The sequence below is a fragment of the Rhinoraja longicauda genome, chromosome 37 (genome assembly GCF_053455715.1).
Source record: "Rhinoraja longicauda isolate Sanriku21f chromosome 37, sRhiLon1.1, whole genome shotgun sequence".
NCBI lineage: Eukaryota > Metazoa > Chordata > Chondrichthyes > Rajiformes > Arhynchobatidae > Rhinoraja > Rhinoraja longicauda.
Window position 1 is genome coordinate 13,332,650 of NC_135989.1, and position 14,117 is coordinate 13,346,766.

The 14,117-nt window shown below is 47.4% G+C and overlaps 1 protein-coding gene across 10 annotated transcripts in view; it reads right to left on the minus strand.

Annotated features, from left to right (window-relative positions):
* Positions 1-14,117, minus strand: part of LOC144610509 (voltage-dependent P/Q-type calcium channel subunit alpha-1A-like) — a 398,212-nt gene that overhangs the window by 15,301 nt on the left and 368,794 nt on the right. For 7 of the 10 annotated variants that reach the window (XM_078429265.1, XM_078429261.1, XM_078429262.1 and 4 more), the window contains exon 41: positions 11,907-12,020. The exons of 2 other annotated variants lie outside the window; for them this stretch is intronic. In XM_078429265.1, coding sequence (XP_078285391.1) covers positions 11,907-12,020 — 114 coding nt within the window. Of the gene's footprint in view, positions 1-5,714; positions 5,751-11,906; positions 12,021-14,117 lie in introns of all 10 variants that reach the window. One more of the 10 variants, XM_078429269.1, reaches the window with a different exon arrangement.

Sequence of the window (14,117 nt, forward strand, 5' to 3'; positions counted from 1 at the left end):
GGCGTGGTATAAATATAAATTGTCCCTAGTGTGTGTAGGATAGTGTTAATGTGCGGGGATCGCTGGCCGGCGTGGACTTGGTGGGCCGAAGGGCCTGTTTCTGCGCTGTGTCTCTTAACTAAAAGTAGCTAAAAATCTGCACTACCTACAGAACATTATAGACAATAGGCAATAGGTGCAGGAGTAGGCCATTCGGCCCTTCGAGCCAGCACCACCATTCAATGTGATCATGGCTGATCATTCTCAATCAGTACCCCGCTCCTGCCTTCTCCCCATACCCCCTGCTCCGCTATCCTTAAGAGCTCTATCTAGCTCTCCCTTGGTTGACAGCCCCCTCTTCACTAATTAGAACCGCCTTAATTCCACATTCCTACACTCACTTCTCCGTTCATGACCCCCTGAAGGATTCCAATGAAGTTCAAAGTATCGTGTAGGAAGGAACTGCAGATGCTAGTTTCCAGCGGAGATGGACACAAAATGCTGGAGTAACTTTACAGTGGGACTGGCTGAGCTAATCCAGCATTTTGTGTCTATCTTCGAACCTGAAAGTAAGTTTGAAGAACACCTTCTCATCTTCTGATCAGGCACACCACAACCTTCCAGACCAACAATGGATTCAGCAACAGCAGGGAATATTTCAGGGGGGTAGACACAAAAAGCTGGAGTACCTCAGCGGGACAGGCAGCATCTCTGGAGGGAAGGATCGGGTGACGTTTCGGGTCGAGACCCTTCTTCAGACGGTCTCAACCTGAAACGTCACCCATTCCTTCTCTCCAGAGATGCTGCCTGTCCCGCTGAGTTACTCCAGCTTTTTGGGTCCATCTTGGGTTTAAACCAGCATCTGCAGTTCCTTCTTACACAAGACTTCAGGGGTTATCGAAGTCCACAAACTACTTACATACACAGTATCTATGCAATCCATAGGCATGAGGAGTTAGTTTTAACTAAACACTTGACAGCTGTTCTACTGTTGGGCAGTATGTTGTCCCAATATTGATGTTTGTGAGCGTCAGAATTGGGCAGGATGGAAAACCAACTAACCAGGTTTTTTTCAACACAACGCACACCTTTGTCAAACCTAGACAACACATTTTTGTTCACCTTCTGACCTGCTATAACATCCCAGATTTAGCATAATATATTTGAATTTTCTCAACACGCAGTATGTAGTTACCAAATTGCTGACACTATTTATAGGCATGTACATATTCTATATGTAAAGAAAATATATTATGTGTACATCTATCAACTATCTGTCAATGCGCTCTCTATAAATACAATTGACCGGTGTGTATACAAACTAGAATATTATATATACATCTATATGTACAGTATAGTATGTACAGTATATATATATTCCCTTGTCCAGTGACAGGAATTTTTGTGAATTCCCACAATCAAGGGAGGTGCAGCCTAGAGCTGCTGTCTTACAGCCCCAGAGATCGTGGGTGCTGTCTGTACAGAGTTTGTACGTTCTCCCTGTGACCACGGGGGTTTTCTCCAGGTGCACCGGTTTCCTCCCACGCTCCAAAGACGTGCTTGTTTGTAGGTTAACTGGCTTTGGTAAAATTGTCCCTAGTTAGTGTGCAGGAGCGTGCTAGTGTACGAGGTTATTGCTGGTCAGCGCGGACTCGGTGGGCCGATAGGATTACTTATGCTCTGTGTCTCTAAAGTGTGAAGCAACTAAAGTAAACTAGCAGGAGCAGCCCAATGTCAATAATGCCTCTCTGCGTCTATCAACGAGTTTCCACCAGCTGATACCAACCATGCCTGAGTGTCTCCATAAACTATTAGCGCAAGTGCAAACTATCAGGGAGGTCACGGTAGAGTTGCTGCCTTACAGCTTGGGCTAAATTAGTTTGTCCCATATGGGATAGCCCTTGTCCCGTATTAGGCCCGGGGGGCGCTGTAGGCCCGGACACTGTAGGCCCGGGGGCCGCTGTAGGTCCGGACACTGTAGGCCCGGTGGCCGCTGTAGGTCCGGACAGTGTAGACCTGGGGGCCCGGGCGCCGCCTAACGGAGGTTGCGCAGCAATCCGCCTCCCAGCCTGGGCGGCTGCCATTGGTGGAGCGGGAGCACATGGCCGCTGGCTGGGGTCACGTGGGGCGCAGGGCGGTGACATCACCTTTTGTCCCTTATTTGGGAGTCAGAAAGTTGGCAACCCTAGGAATAAGTGACGTTTCGGGTCGAGGCCTTTCCTCAGACCTTCTCTCTACTTAGTTACCAGATTGAGGTTGGTGACATTTGTAGATAGACACAAAAAGCTGGAGTAACTCAGCAGGTCAGACAGCATAGTTTGGAGATACAGCGCGGAAACAGGCCCTTTCGGCCCATCTGGTCCACGCCAACCAGCGATCCCCGCACACTAACCTAGACCCACTCGGGATCATGTTTACATTTACACCAAGCCAATTAACCTACAAACCTGCACGTCTTTGGAGTGTGGGATGAAAACGAAGATCACGGAGAAAACCCACGCAGGTCACGGGGAGAACGTACAAACTCCGTACAGACGGCGCCCGTAGTCGGGATCAAACCCGGGTCACCGGTGCTGGCAGCAACTCTACCGCTGCGCCACCGTCTGTTTCCAGGACTTTGACACGGTATTCAACAAAGTATTTCCACACGGACACTTGGATGTGATTGTCCTTCCCTCTGCCTACACCCCTTGCTTTGCTGATAGGGGCACTTGCAGGTTTGGAAGATACCTCTGGTGCAGCTTGGATAAGTAACTGCAGTGCATGTTTTCGATGGTTCACTTTGTGTAGTCAATGGGGGAGGGAATGAATGGTTAGGGTGGACGCTGATCAGGTTTAGTTCTGGACGTAGCCAAGTTGCTTGAGTGCATCCTGAGCAGGTGGTCAGACTTCCATGGCATTTCTCACTTCTATCTCACAGATGATGGAAAGGCTTTAAGGCCTTTAACGGAACGGAATCACTGACTGCAAGATGCCCAGCCTCTGAACCGGTTGCTGCGGCCACGATATATGTGGCTGGTCCAGTTCAGTGCCTGGTCAATCTACCTCTAGAGTTTGACAGCAGGAACCACATTGTCCGTTCCTCTTTGGCATCACCAGTTTCTGATGCAATCAGATCCACTATTGTGGCACGGTGGCGCAGCGGTAGAGTTGCTGCCTTACAGCGCCAGAGACCCGGGTTCCATCCCGACTACGGGTGCCGTCTGTATGGAGTTTGGACGTTCTCCCCGTGACCTGCGTGGGTTTTCTCCGGGTGCGCCTGTTTCCTCCCACTCTCCAAAGACGTGCCTGTTTCCTCCCACTCTCCAAAGAGCTTTGTAGATTAATTGGCTTGGTGGAGATGTAAATTGTCTCTTTTTTCCCCACAAAATGCTGGAGTAACTCAGCGGGTCAGGCAGCATCTCAGGAGAGAAGGAATGGGCGACGTTTGTCCCTAGTGTGTGTAGGGCGGCGTTAATGTGCGGGGATCGCTGGTCGGCGCGGACTTGGTGGATCGAAGGGCCTACTTCTGCGCTGTATCTCTAAACTGAAACTAAACGAAGCTATTAATCCTAACCACAATCCAACAGAAAGCTTGCCTGCATTCTCACTGTGACTTCTCAATGATGGAAAATACTTCAAGAACAATGACACCGCCCTTTATCGGCCCCATAGCAGAAGCGTCCATGTGGCTGGGCTGGAAACTGGAAGTGTCCTGAGCTAATTCTGCTACCACCACCGTCGTCTATTGTACAAGTGACGGCTCCCACTGATTGTCGCCGGAAGCTTGGCCCTTTACAGGACGGACGATGACAGCGATGTAACATTTGAAACACGGATGACGGACACGAAAGAAGAAGAAGACCACCCTTTATCGCAATCGAGATGAACCATTCTGGTATCAGTCTGTTGTTAGCATACAAATCTATCGCAGGTTTCCCTCTCACAGTGTGGCAAGGGTTTGCCCTTAAATCAAGACAATTCTTCAGGCAGTTAATGATCACAACACATGCTTACCCGTGCTGAGTTTTCAATGCAGATTCATTCCAGGAACATGCAGTCCTTCAGTGGGAGCTAGACCCTTGACACGCATGCTACCGGAAGGGCATGTTCAGTTGTCATCAGTACAGGCCTCAAAACATTTCACCACAGATCCCACAATAGCTGAGCAGACGGGGACTTTGGCAGAGGTGATGCGATTATGGCCACGACGGTGCCAACATTGAGGGAGGCACCTCATTGAACCTCACCCAATAGTGAGCGGCCTGGATAGAGTGGATGTGGAGAGGATGGTTCCACTGGTGGGAGAGTCTAGGACCAGAGGGCACAGCCTCAGAATTAAAGGACCTTCCATTAGGAAGGAGATGAGGGGGAATGTCTTTACTCAGAGGGTGGTGAATCTGTGAAATTCATTGCCACAGAAGGCTGTGGAGGCCAAGCCAATGGTTATTTGTAAGGCAGAAATAGATAGATTCTTGATTAGTACGGGTGTCAGAGGTGAGAGGGTTAGGAGGAGGAGAATGGGGTTGGGAGGGAGAGATAGATCAGCCACGAGTGAATGGTGGACTGGACTTGATGGGCCGAATGGCCTAATTCCACTCCTATCACTTATGAACTTATGAACTTTTGGACTATGCTACGTTATCTTGATCAGCGAGACCGGGACCTCAGTCACTGCTCAAGGCGCATGGCCGGAGAGCAGATGAGGCACTGTCAGCCTTTCATTCAAATCCTGCCGCAGAAGCCTCAGGTCTTTGCAGCAGAGCGTCACTGGAGGAGTGCCTGGCAAAGCAACCAAGGTGGTTTACGCCTGGCCCGTCACTGGCCCCACTAAGACAACAGACCCGTTGGGCAAAAATTAGAGATGAGTAAAAGGAGCTCACAATACTACTGACTTATCTGCTCAGCAGAACTTCTGTCCCAGAAATTGTTTAAATAACTTAATTAGATGTACCACCTCCAGTTTAAATTCCAGTTGGAATATTTTGGAGGACCAAGAACCAAGAATCAAGAACCATTACATATTGGGGAGAAGGCAGGAGAATGCGGTTGAGAGGGAGAGATAGATCAGCCATGATTGAATGGCAGAGTAGACTTGAATGGGCCTAATTCTGATCTGTGAATCTGTGGAATTCTCTGCCGCAGAAGGCAGTGGAGGCCAATTCTCTGAATGCATTCAAGAGAGAGCTGGATAGAGCTCTTACGGATAGCGGAGTCAGGGGGTATGGGGAGAAGGCAGGAATGGGGTACTGATTGAGAATGATCAGCCATGGTCACATTGAATGGCGGTGCTGGCTCGAAGGGCCGAATGGCCTCCTCCTGCACCTATTGTCTATTGTCTATTGATCCTATCACTTAGAAAACATAGAAAATAGGTGCAGGAGGAGGCCATTCGGCCCTTCGAGCCAGCACCGCCCTTATGAACTATTAATATTTAAACACAGCTTTGAGGAGAAAAAAACCCCCTTTACAGTCAATGGAAGGACCATTCTCTTCATGAGGAAAATTTGTGGCAGTCTTTTTATTCCATGGGGAAGGATTATGTAATTTTTGCATCATCTCAGATGTGACCAACTATTAGGTGTCTGCAGGTAATTATTTGGTGAAATATTGTGGTCGTTTTCTCCCCCTTCTGCCAAATAATTGAACCTTCAACAAATGAACATGCCCAGCACATGCTACAGTTGACCAAATGAAGCCTCAAGGCACACAAGAGTAATAGAAACACAATAGAGAGACTGAGGCAGGGTACATACACTGAGGTTATTCCCACGACTCCGCACTTTCCTCCTCTGTTAACAGCCACACAAGAGAGTGCATATTAAAAGGGCAGGAAGTAAAAAGGCACAAGACAGGAGAGCAGGCAGCCACAGGACAGACGTGACAGAAAATGGCCGCAGGAGGACCCCACACATCGCAAAGGCAGCAACGAGACGTCCAAGGTTTGGGAAGACGGGCACAGGTTAAGGACACAGTTGTAAGAAATAAAAAAAATGTGATAGAAGGAAAAAGCACAAAGATATAACAGTTATACATTAAGCAGATAGAAAGAACAGAATAGAACACACCAGAAGATTTCATAGTCTTTCTAGAGAGGCGGATTGACCAGACTAACGGAAAAATTCTTTGCGATGGAAGAGTGACTCTTTCTGGGGAGGGTGGGCGATGGTGAGGTTCTAGGATTTAGATCTATGGAATCATTGGTGTCTGCCGAAGAGAACAGATAGGGGAGTTGGAGAGAGCTAGGAGGGCCAATACTATTTGAGTTCAACAGTCCCACAGCATGTAGAACAGGAGGGGAGGGCATCGCAGTTCACCAGGCTGATCCTCAAGGTCAAACAGTTTGGCATATCTTTCTCCCCCAGAGAAAAAGTTTTCTCTTGCTGCTCTGCCTAAAACATGAGAGTCACACACTTCTCAGCCCTCTTAGACTCTGGACTGCCAATGGCTAAGGTCTCCCACGTTTACGAGGGGCTTTGTCATTTAGCTGATCTTATACCATGATTTACCAACTGATGCTGGCACTGTGCTGTTGAACATTCAATGAGAAAGTCTGGGGAAGACACAAAGTGCTGGTGTAACTCAGCGGGACAGGCAGCATCACTGGAGGGAAGGAATGGGTGACGTTTCGGGTCGAGACCCTTCTTCATTTGTACAATGTCACTTCCAACATTATTAATACAGCCTTCAGGGTTGGTGCCAAAGTTTCCAAATATTTACTCGTGTTCTTTTGAATCAGCCAATTTGGAACTGTGCCCTGCAAGAAATCCATTTGGACTGGCCTCTTATATTTACAGAATGTACACACTTAAACCCCTCAAGTACTAATGAAGGAAAAAATAATCTACATCAGTCTTTCAATGAAACTACCATTCACTGTGTTATTATTCCACAGCAGAATGTCCTAGCAATATACATTTTGGTTATGAATGCTTCCAAGTTTTAAATGAGGTAATTATTTTATAATATTTTCAAGCATGCTGCTAAAATACTAAAACGTTTAGTCTGATGTTTTGACCTGTATCAATACATATATGTAATGGATTGGTGATAAATTGTATTGATGAATTAGCATCCTTGGGAGCATTCCCTGTTATTAAGATGTATTCTATGTATAATTAAAAATAAACATTTCTCAGAGCTGAAGGATCGTCTGAAGACAGGGCATTCCCTGCTCCCTCTCCCACTCCTTCCTGTAGGTTCCCCTGGTTGGCCTCCCTTCCTTGGCTTGCCTTTTGTGGCCTTGCACCTGAATCCCCCCCAAGACTGTTGTCCGCTGGGTATGGTTGATGGCTTCAAACAACACTTTACTGACTTCTCGTTACTCAGGGTGAATGCTTCTTTCCTCGAAGCTGCTGGAGTAAGTCAGCATCGTCAGACAGCATCTCTGGGGTACATGGATAGATGTTTTGGGTCAGGACCAAGAAGGGACCCAACTCGAAACAACGCCTATCCATGATTTAAGTCTGATGAAGGGCGCCGAGCTGAAAATACACCTGCCCATGTTCTCCAGAGATGCTGCCTGACCAACTGAGGTATCACAAAAAGCTGGAGTAACTCAGCGGGTCAGGCAGCATCTCAGGAGAGAAGGAATGGGTGACGTTTCGGGTCGAGACCCTTCTTCAGACTGATGCCCGCCCCCTCCCCTGACATCAGTTTGAAGAAGGGTCTCGGCCCGAAACGTCACCATTCCTTCTCTCCTGAGATGCTGCCTGACCCGCTGAGTTACTCCAGCTTTCTGTGATACCTTCGGTTTGTACCAGCATCTGTGGTTATTTTCCTACACTACTCCAACACTTTTTATTTGCAAACCAGCATCTGCAGTTCCTTGTGTCTTCACCTCTCTCTTCCATCTCAATTTCCATTTAATTCTCAACAAACCGAAGCTATAATTTGTGACCCCCCCCTCCCCCCCCCTTAAACATATTGTTGGAGAACAAGGTAAAGTGTGGGAGGAAACCGAAGATCTCGGAGAAAACCCACGCAGGTCACGGGGAGAACGTACAAACTCCTTACAGTGCAGCACCTGCTGTACTGTACTGTAAGGAGTTGTACTGTACTGTACTGGTGCTGCACTGTAAGGAGTTTGTACGTTCTCCCCGTGACCTGCGTGGGTTTTCTCCGAGATCTTCGGTTTCCTCCCACACTCCAAAGACGTACAGGTATGTAGGTTAATTGACTGGGTAAATGTAAAAAAAATTTTTTTGTCCCTAGTGGGTGTAGGATAGTGTTAATAGTGTTAGTGTGCGGGGATCGTTGGGCGGCGCGGACTTGGTGGGCCGAAAAGGCCTGTTTCCGCGCTGTATATATGAAATGGTCTTGGCAGGGGTTGGCAGGGCTGACGTTTGAGTTGAATGAGGAATGGTGGCACAATCCAGCTGCCCCTGTATAATCCAGAGGCAGATCATACCATGGAAACAAATTGCCCAGCGACACCAGTCCACTAAAAATGTGCGCTTGGAGTTCAGGGAGCAATCTGCAAACCTATTAGGATGATAGCCGCTGCAGTAAACAGCACCTCAGAGCCCAATCTCTCAGCGTTGGCATCCAAATTCTTGACCCAACATGATAACCATCCTCGCTAAAAAAAGACATTGGCAGAAAATGTCGTGAAATGCAGTCACTAAACAAACAAAAAATCACCGTAATTTACATTCCGTTTAGCCCCAGGTTTATAGAATGCCAAAATAACCTCGTGTCTACTGTGATTTGTTCGGCCACAGTCTCATCTCAGAGTCAGAAAATTATGGGTTCAAGACCAACTCCCCAGATTTGACTACAGTGCCACGGCTTAGAAACATAGAAACATAAAAAATAGGTGCAGGAGTAGGCCATTCGGCCTTTCGAGCTTGCACCGCCATTCAATATGATCATGGCTGATCATCCAACTCAGTATCCCGTACCTGCCTTCTCTCCATACCCCCTGATCCCTTTAGCCACAAAGGCCACATCTAACTCCCTCTTAAATATAGCCAATGAACTGGCCTCAACTACCTTCTGTGGCAGAGAATTCCACAGATTCACCACTCTCTGTGTGAAAAAAAACGTTCTCATCTCGGTCCTAAAAGACTTCCCCCTTATCCTTAAACTGTGACCCCTTGTTCTGGACTTCCCCAACATCGGGAACAATCTTCCCGCATCTAGCCTGTCCAACCCCTTAAGAATTTTGTAAGTTTCTATAAGATTCCCCCCTCAATCTTCTAAATTCCAGCGAGTACAAGCCGAGTCTATCCAGTCTTTCTTCATATGAAAGTCCTGCCATCCCAGGGATCAATCTGGTGAACCTACTCTGTACTCCCTCTATGGCAAGAATGTCTTTCCTCAGGTTAGGGAGACCAAAAGGGCACATGAAGCTTCACAGCTTCAGGTGCCCGAGTTCTGTCCGGATGTCTCGTGCATGTCTCGTGCTGTCTCCCTGTGCTTACAGGGTTCCTCTGGTTCTCTAATTTCCTCCCACATTCAAAAGATGCTCTGGATAGAGGGATAATGGGCGTCTGTAAATGATCCCCAGTGCAGGTGGAGTAGTAGCTGAATCAGGATGGCGATGATAGGCATGGATCGGCACCGTGGCGCAGCAGTAGAGTTGCTGGATTGGACTCTGACCACGGATGCTGTCTGTATGGAGTTTGCATGTTCTCCCCGTGACCTGCGTGGGTTTTCTCCAGGTGCTCTGGATCCCAAGACGTGCGGGCTTGTAGGTTAATTGGCCCTCTGTAAACTGTACATTGTCGCCAGTGTGTGTAGGATAGTATTAGTGTGCGGGGATGGCACGGACTCTGTGGGACGAAGGGCCTGTTTCTGCCCTGTATCTGTAAACTAAACTAATGTGAGAGTGAATAAGTTCAAAGGAAATGGAGGAATGTGTGTTTTATTCACAAAATGCTGGAGTAACTCAGCAGGTCAGGCAGCATCTCGGGAGAGAAGGAATGGGTGACGTTTCGGGTCGAGACCCTTCTTCAGACCCTGTGTCCTGATTCTAGATTCCTCAACCAGACAAAATATCCTTCCCATATCCACCCTATCAAGCCCTGTAAAAGAACCTTCAGTATTTCAATAAGATCAGTTTTCTACATTATATAGAATATGGGGCAAATGCATTCAACTTGCCCGCACAGGCAAACATGTCCCAGCTACACCAGTCCCACCTGCCTGCATTTGGTCCATATCCCTCCAAACCTTGTCCTATCCATGTCCCTGTCTAACTGTGCAGACTTTTGATCTTTGAAGACCATTCACCACAACTGAAGTTTTTGAGTAAACTATGGCCAAGTCTTAAGTATCCACTGTCAACTCTCCCTAAAGCTTGACAAAGCTTACCAGCAGTGTTGGCAATTGAAATTCTTTCCCCATGAAAGGAGTATTTGTGAAACTTAAAACTATGAAAACATTCGTATGGCAAAGGCAAACAATTCCCTTTTTTAAAAGATATTACAACCATCCCACTTTAACTCTTTCAGTGTTGCATCTGCCAAGGATAACAAAAGGAGTATTCCTATTCCCGATTGGCATGTCAGCATTGGGAATCTCACTATTTCATTGCACGAGATGAGTTCCAAGCCTCATTACATTGCACTAAATGTGGCCCAACTCCACATGTCACCAGTCTGTAAAATTTGCCACAATTAAATAAGATTCCCGTAGAAATTTAGCTCCTGCTCTTCATATAAATCAGTACCGCTGAATTTGTATTCTGGTAGAGTTGCTGCCTTACAGCGCCGGAGACCCGGGTTCGATCCCGACTACGGGTGCTGTCTGTACGGAGTTTGTGCGTTCTCCCCCGTGACCTGCGTGGGTTTTCCCCGGGAGTTCCAGTTTCCTCCCACACTCCAACGACTAACAGGTTTGTGGGGTTAACTGGCTTGGTAAAATTGTAAATTGTCACTAGTGTGTGTAGGATAGTGTTAGTGTGTGGGGATTGCTGGTCAGTATGGACTTGGTGGGCCGAAGGGCCTGTTCCTACGCTGTGTCTCAAAAACCAGAAAACTCAGCAGGTTGAGCAGCATCTATGGAGACAAAGGAATAGTCACAATTTTGGGGGGGGGGTCGTGTGAGTCCCGATGTGGGGTCTCAACCTGAAACTTCGACCATCCTTTTCCCTCCAAAGATGCTGCTTGACCTGTGGAGTTCTTCCAGCAATTAGTTTTTTTGCTCCAGATTACAGCACCTAAAGATAGACACAAAAAGCTGGAGTAACTTATCGGGACAGACAGCATCTCTGGAGAGAAGGAATGGGTCGTAACCAAAACGTCACCCATTCCTTCTCTCCAGAGATGCCGCCCGTCCTGCTGAGTTACTCCAGCATTTTGTGTCTTATCTTCGGTGTAAACCAGCATCTGCAGTTCCATCCTACATATTCCAGCACCTACAGTCTCTTGTGTCTCCAAATTTCAGCACCTTGAGGCTTCTGCTATAGTGCTTGCTCAACCCTAGTCATTGGGGGGGGCAAATGTTCTCCCATTTGTTAGTCATCCAATTCACATGGGCGGCACGGTAGCGCAGCGGTAGAGTTGCTGCTTTACAGCGAATGCAGCGCCGGAGACTCAGGTTCGATCCTGACTACGGGTACTGCACTGTAAGGAGTTTGTATGTTCTCCCCGTGACCTGCGTGGGTTTTCTCCGAGATCTTCGGTTTCCTCCCACACTCCAAAGACGTACAGGTATGTAGGTTAATTGGCTGGGTAAAATGTAAAAATTGTCCCTAGTGGGTGTAGGATAGTGTTAATGTGCGGGGATCGCTGGGCGGCACGGACTTGGTGGGCCGAAAAGGCCTGTTTCCGGCTGTATATATATGATATGATATGATATTTGGAACCTATTGATTTCGACCATAATGTTTGACGGGTGCAAATTCGTTGGCGCGGGTTGCATTGAAAGCGTTTGGGGCTGGTGGCATGCGGTGCGGTGCGGTGCGCTGCTGGGCACGGCAGAATAAGTCTCACTGAGCTCACTTGATTCCCTGCCGCCAGTCGTGGCATGGAGGATGCCCGACTTTGGCCCTCCATCGGGAGGTACTGGTCGCTGTCCGAGTAGGCGTCCCTCCCCATTTCCTGCATCTCCACAGCCTGCAAGACAAAGCCAAATTTGGGGGGGGAATATTAAAGGGGAAAGGAAACATCAGCCACAGCTGTACTGGAGCGAGCTGGGAGGCTCCTCGTACTCGGCTTCTCCCTGAGGTGTGAGCTCTAACGCCCACCCAATACGTCTACAGAAACAAACGTCTAAGGAGAAGGGGAAGGATTTGGTTTTGGGCTTCCACCAGATAATTAGCCTGCGCATTGATGGTTTAATTTTCAACATTTATGGGATGAAGGCACTTTTGACATGACCAGCATTGATTGTCATTAGTCCGTAAGTCATGGGAGCAGTAGGCTGTTCAGCCCATCCAGTGTACCCAACCATTCAATCATGGCTGTTCATTCCCAGGGCTTTCAAGCCTTTATCTTTATTCTGTGTCCTAAGTCCATATATCCCTTCAAATTCAGAGGGCAATATAAACTGCCTCTCCCCCCATTTCCTTAATAGTTTTGGTCATGGAAAATCCACTGATTCTTCATTGTAAATGGCCAGCATTTGTTAAATTCATGGAATGGGAGTCTGGAAGCACCAGGATTTGCTCCATTGAGGTTGGTTAGATCGTTGGGGGAAGACTTAGCACAGAGAATGGTTGATGTGGCCCTCTATCGAGAAGGCCGTGTTCTCAACCACTTGAGAAACTCTAAGAATCAGCCTAGCACCATAACATGCGATGGTTGGCCAACAACATTGTCCCTGACCCCCACCATGTCCTGAACAGTGAATACGAATTGTTACCATCAAATCGGAGGTACAGGATGCCAAGATTGAGTAAGGTTAGACTGAAGCACTCTTTTGTGCACCAGTCAATCACTGAAACTAAACACAGAACTTAATCCCAGATCAAATGTACATTGAAGGGTCTTGAATGTGTCCTCATTTGTGATTGTAATGTTATGGTGAATATATGTATCCTCGTTTCTTGTCTTACGTTCTTTGTCTTTGTTGATGTTGCAAGTGGAGCTGCTGAGATGCAAGAAAAGTTTCAGACTTGATCTGACAATAAAGTATTATTGTATCGTATCGTAGATGCTTTCTTGAAATATTGCAGTCCTCAGGGTGAGGATAATTCCACAAACAGGTATATCTAGGGTTACTTTTGGAATCGAGAGAGGGAAGTGTGAAGGAGAATTCTCTCTACAAAGCAGTGATACTAAATCACTTTGAAATCAATGTTTTCAATGTCTTGTATCCTCACAGTCACCATTTTATTTGTGTGTATGAACAGTTGAATAGTGAGTTGTAGGATTTGCCCATCACTCTTACCACTAAGATCTTGGTATTTACAACTGGGTTAACCGGGTATTTACAGTGGGTGATAAACTTATAACCTGTTGGCTGTGCAAGGCTGTTTGGTCTGGGAAGGGGAAAGTTCACCAGCTTTTGTTCTCGGTAAATCTGAACCAATTCCAGGTGAGGCAACATGAGGTTTTAAATTGTTTAGTTTAGAGATACAGCGTGGAAACAGGCCCTTTCGGCCCACCGGGTCCGCGCCGACCAGCGATCCCCGCACATTAACACTATCCTACACCCACTAGGGACAATTTTTACGTTTACCAAGCCGATCAGCCTACATACCTGTACGTCTTTGGAGTGTAGGAGGAAACCGAAGATCTCGGAGAAAACCCACGCAGGTCACGGGGAGAATTCCCCACAGAAAGCACCTGTAGTCGGGAATGAACCCAGGACTCCAGCGCTGCATTCGCTGTAAGGCAGCAACTCTACCGCTGTGCCACCATACTGCCCTTTATTGGAATCAAGCTCCCTTCCTTTATTAATCCACCTCAATTGCCAGTCCCACCATCCACTTGTCCACTTGTCCACTATCTTATAGAAACGTACAAAATTCTTAAGGGGTTGGACAGGCTAGATGCAGGAAGATTGTTCCCGATGTTGGGGAAGTCCAGAACCAGGGGTCACAGTTTAAGGATAAGGGGCAAGTCTTTTAGGACCGAGATGAGAACGTTTTTTTTTCACACAGAGAGTGGTGAATCTGTGGAATTCTCTGCCACAGAAGGTAGTTGAGGCCAGTTCATTGTCTATATTTAAGAGGGAGTTAGATGTGGCCCTTGTGGCTAAAGGGATCA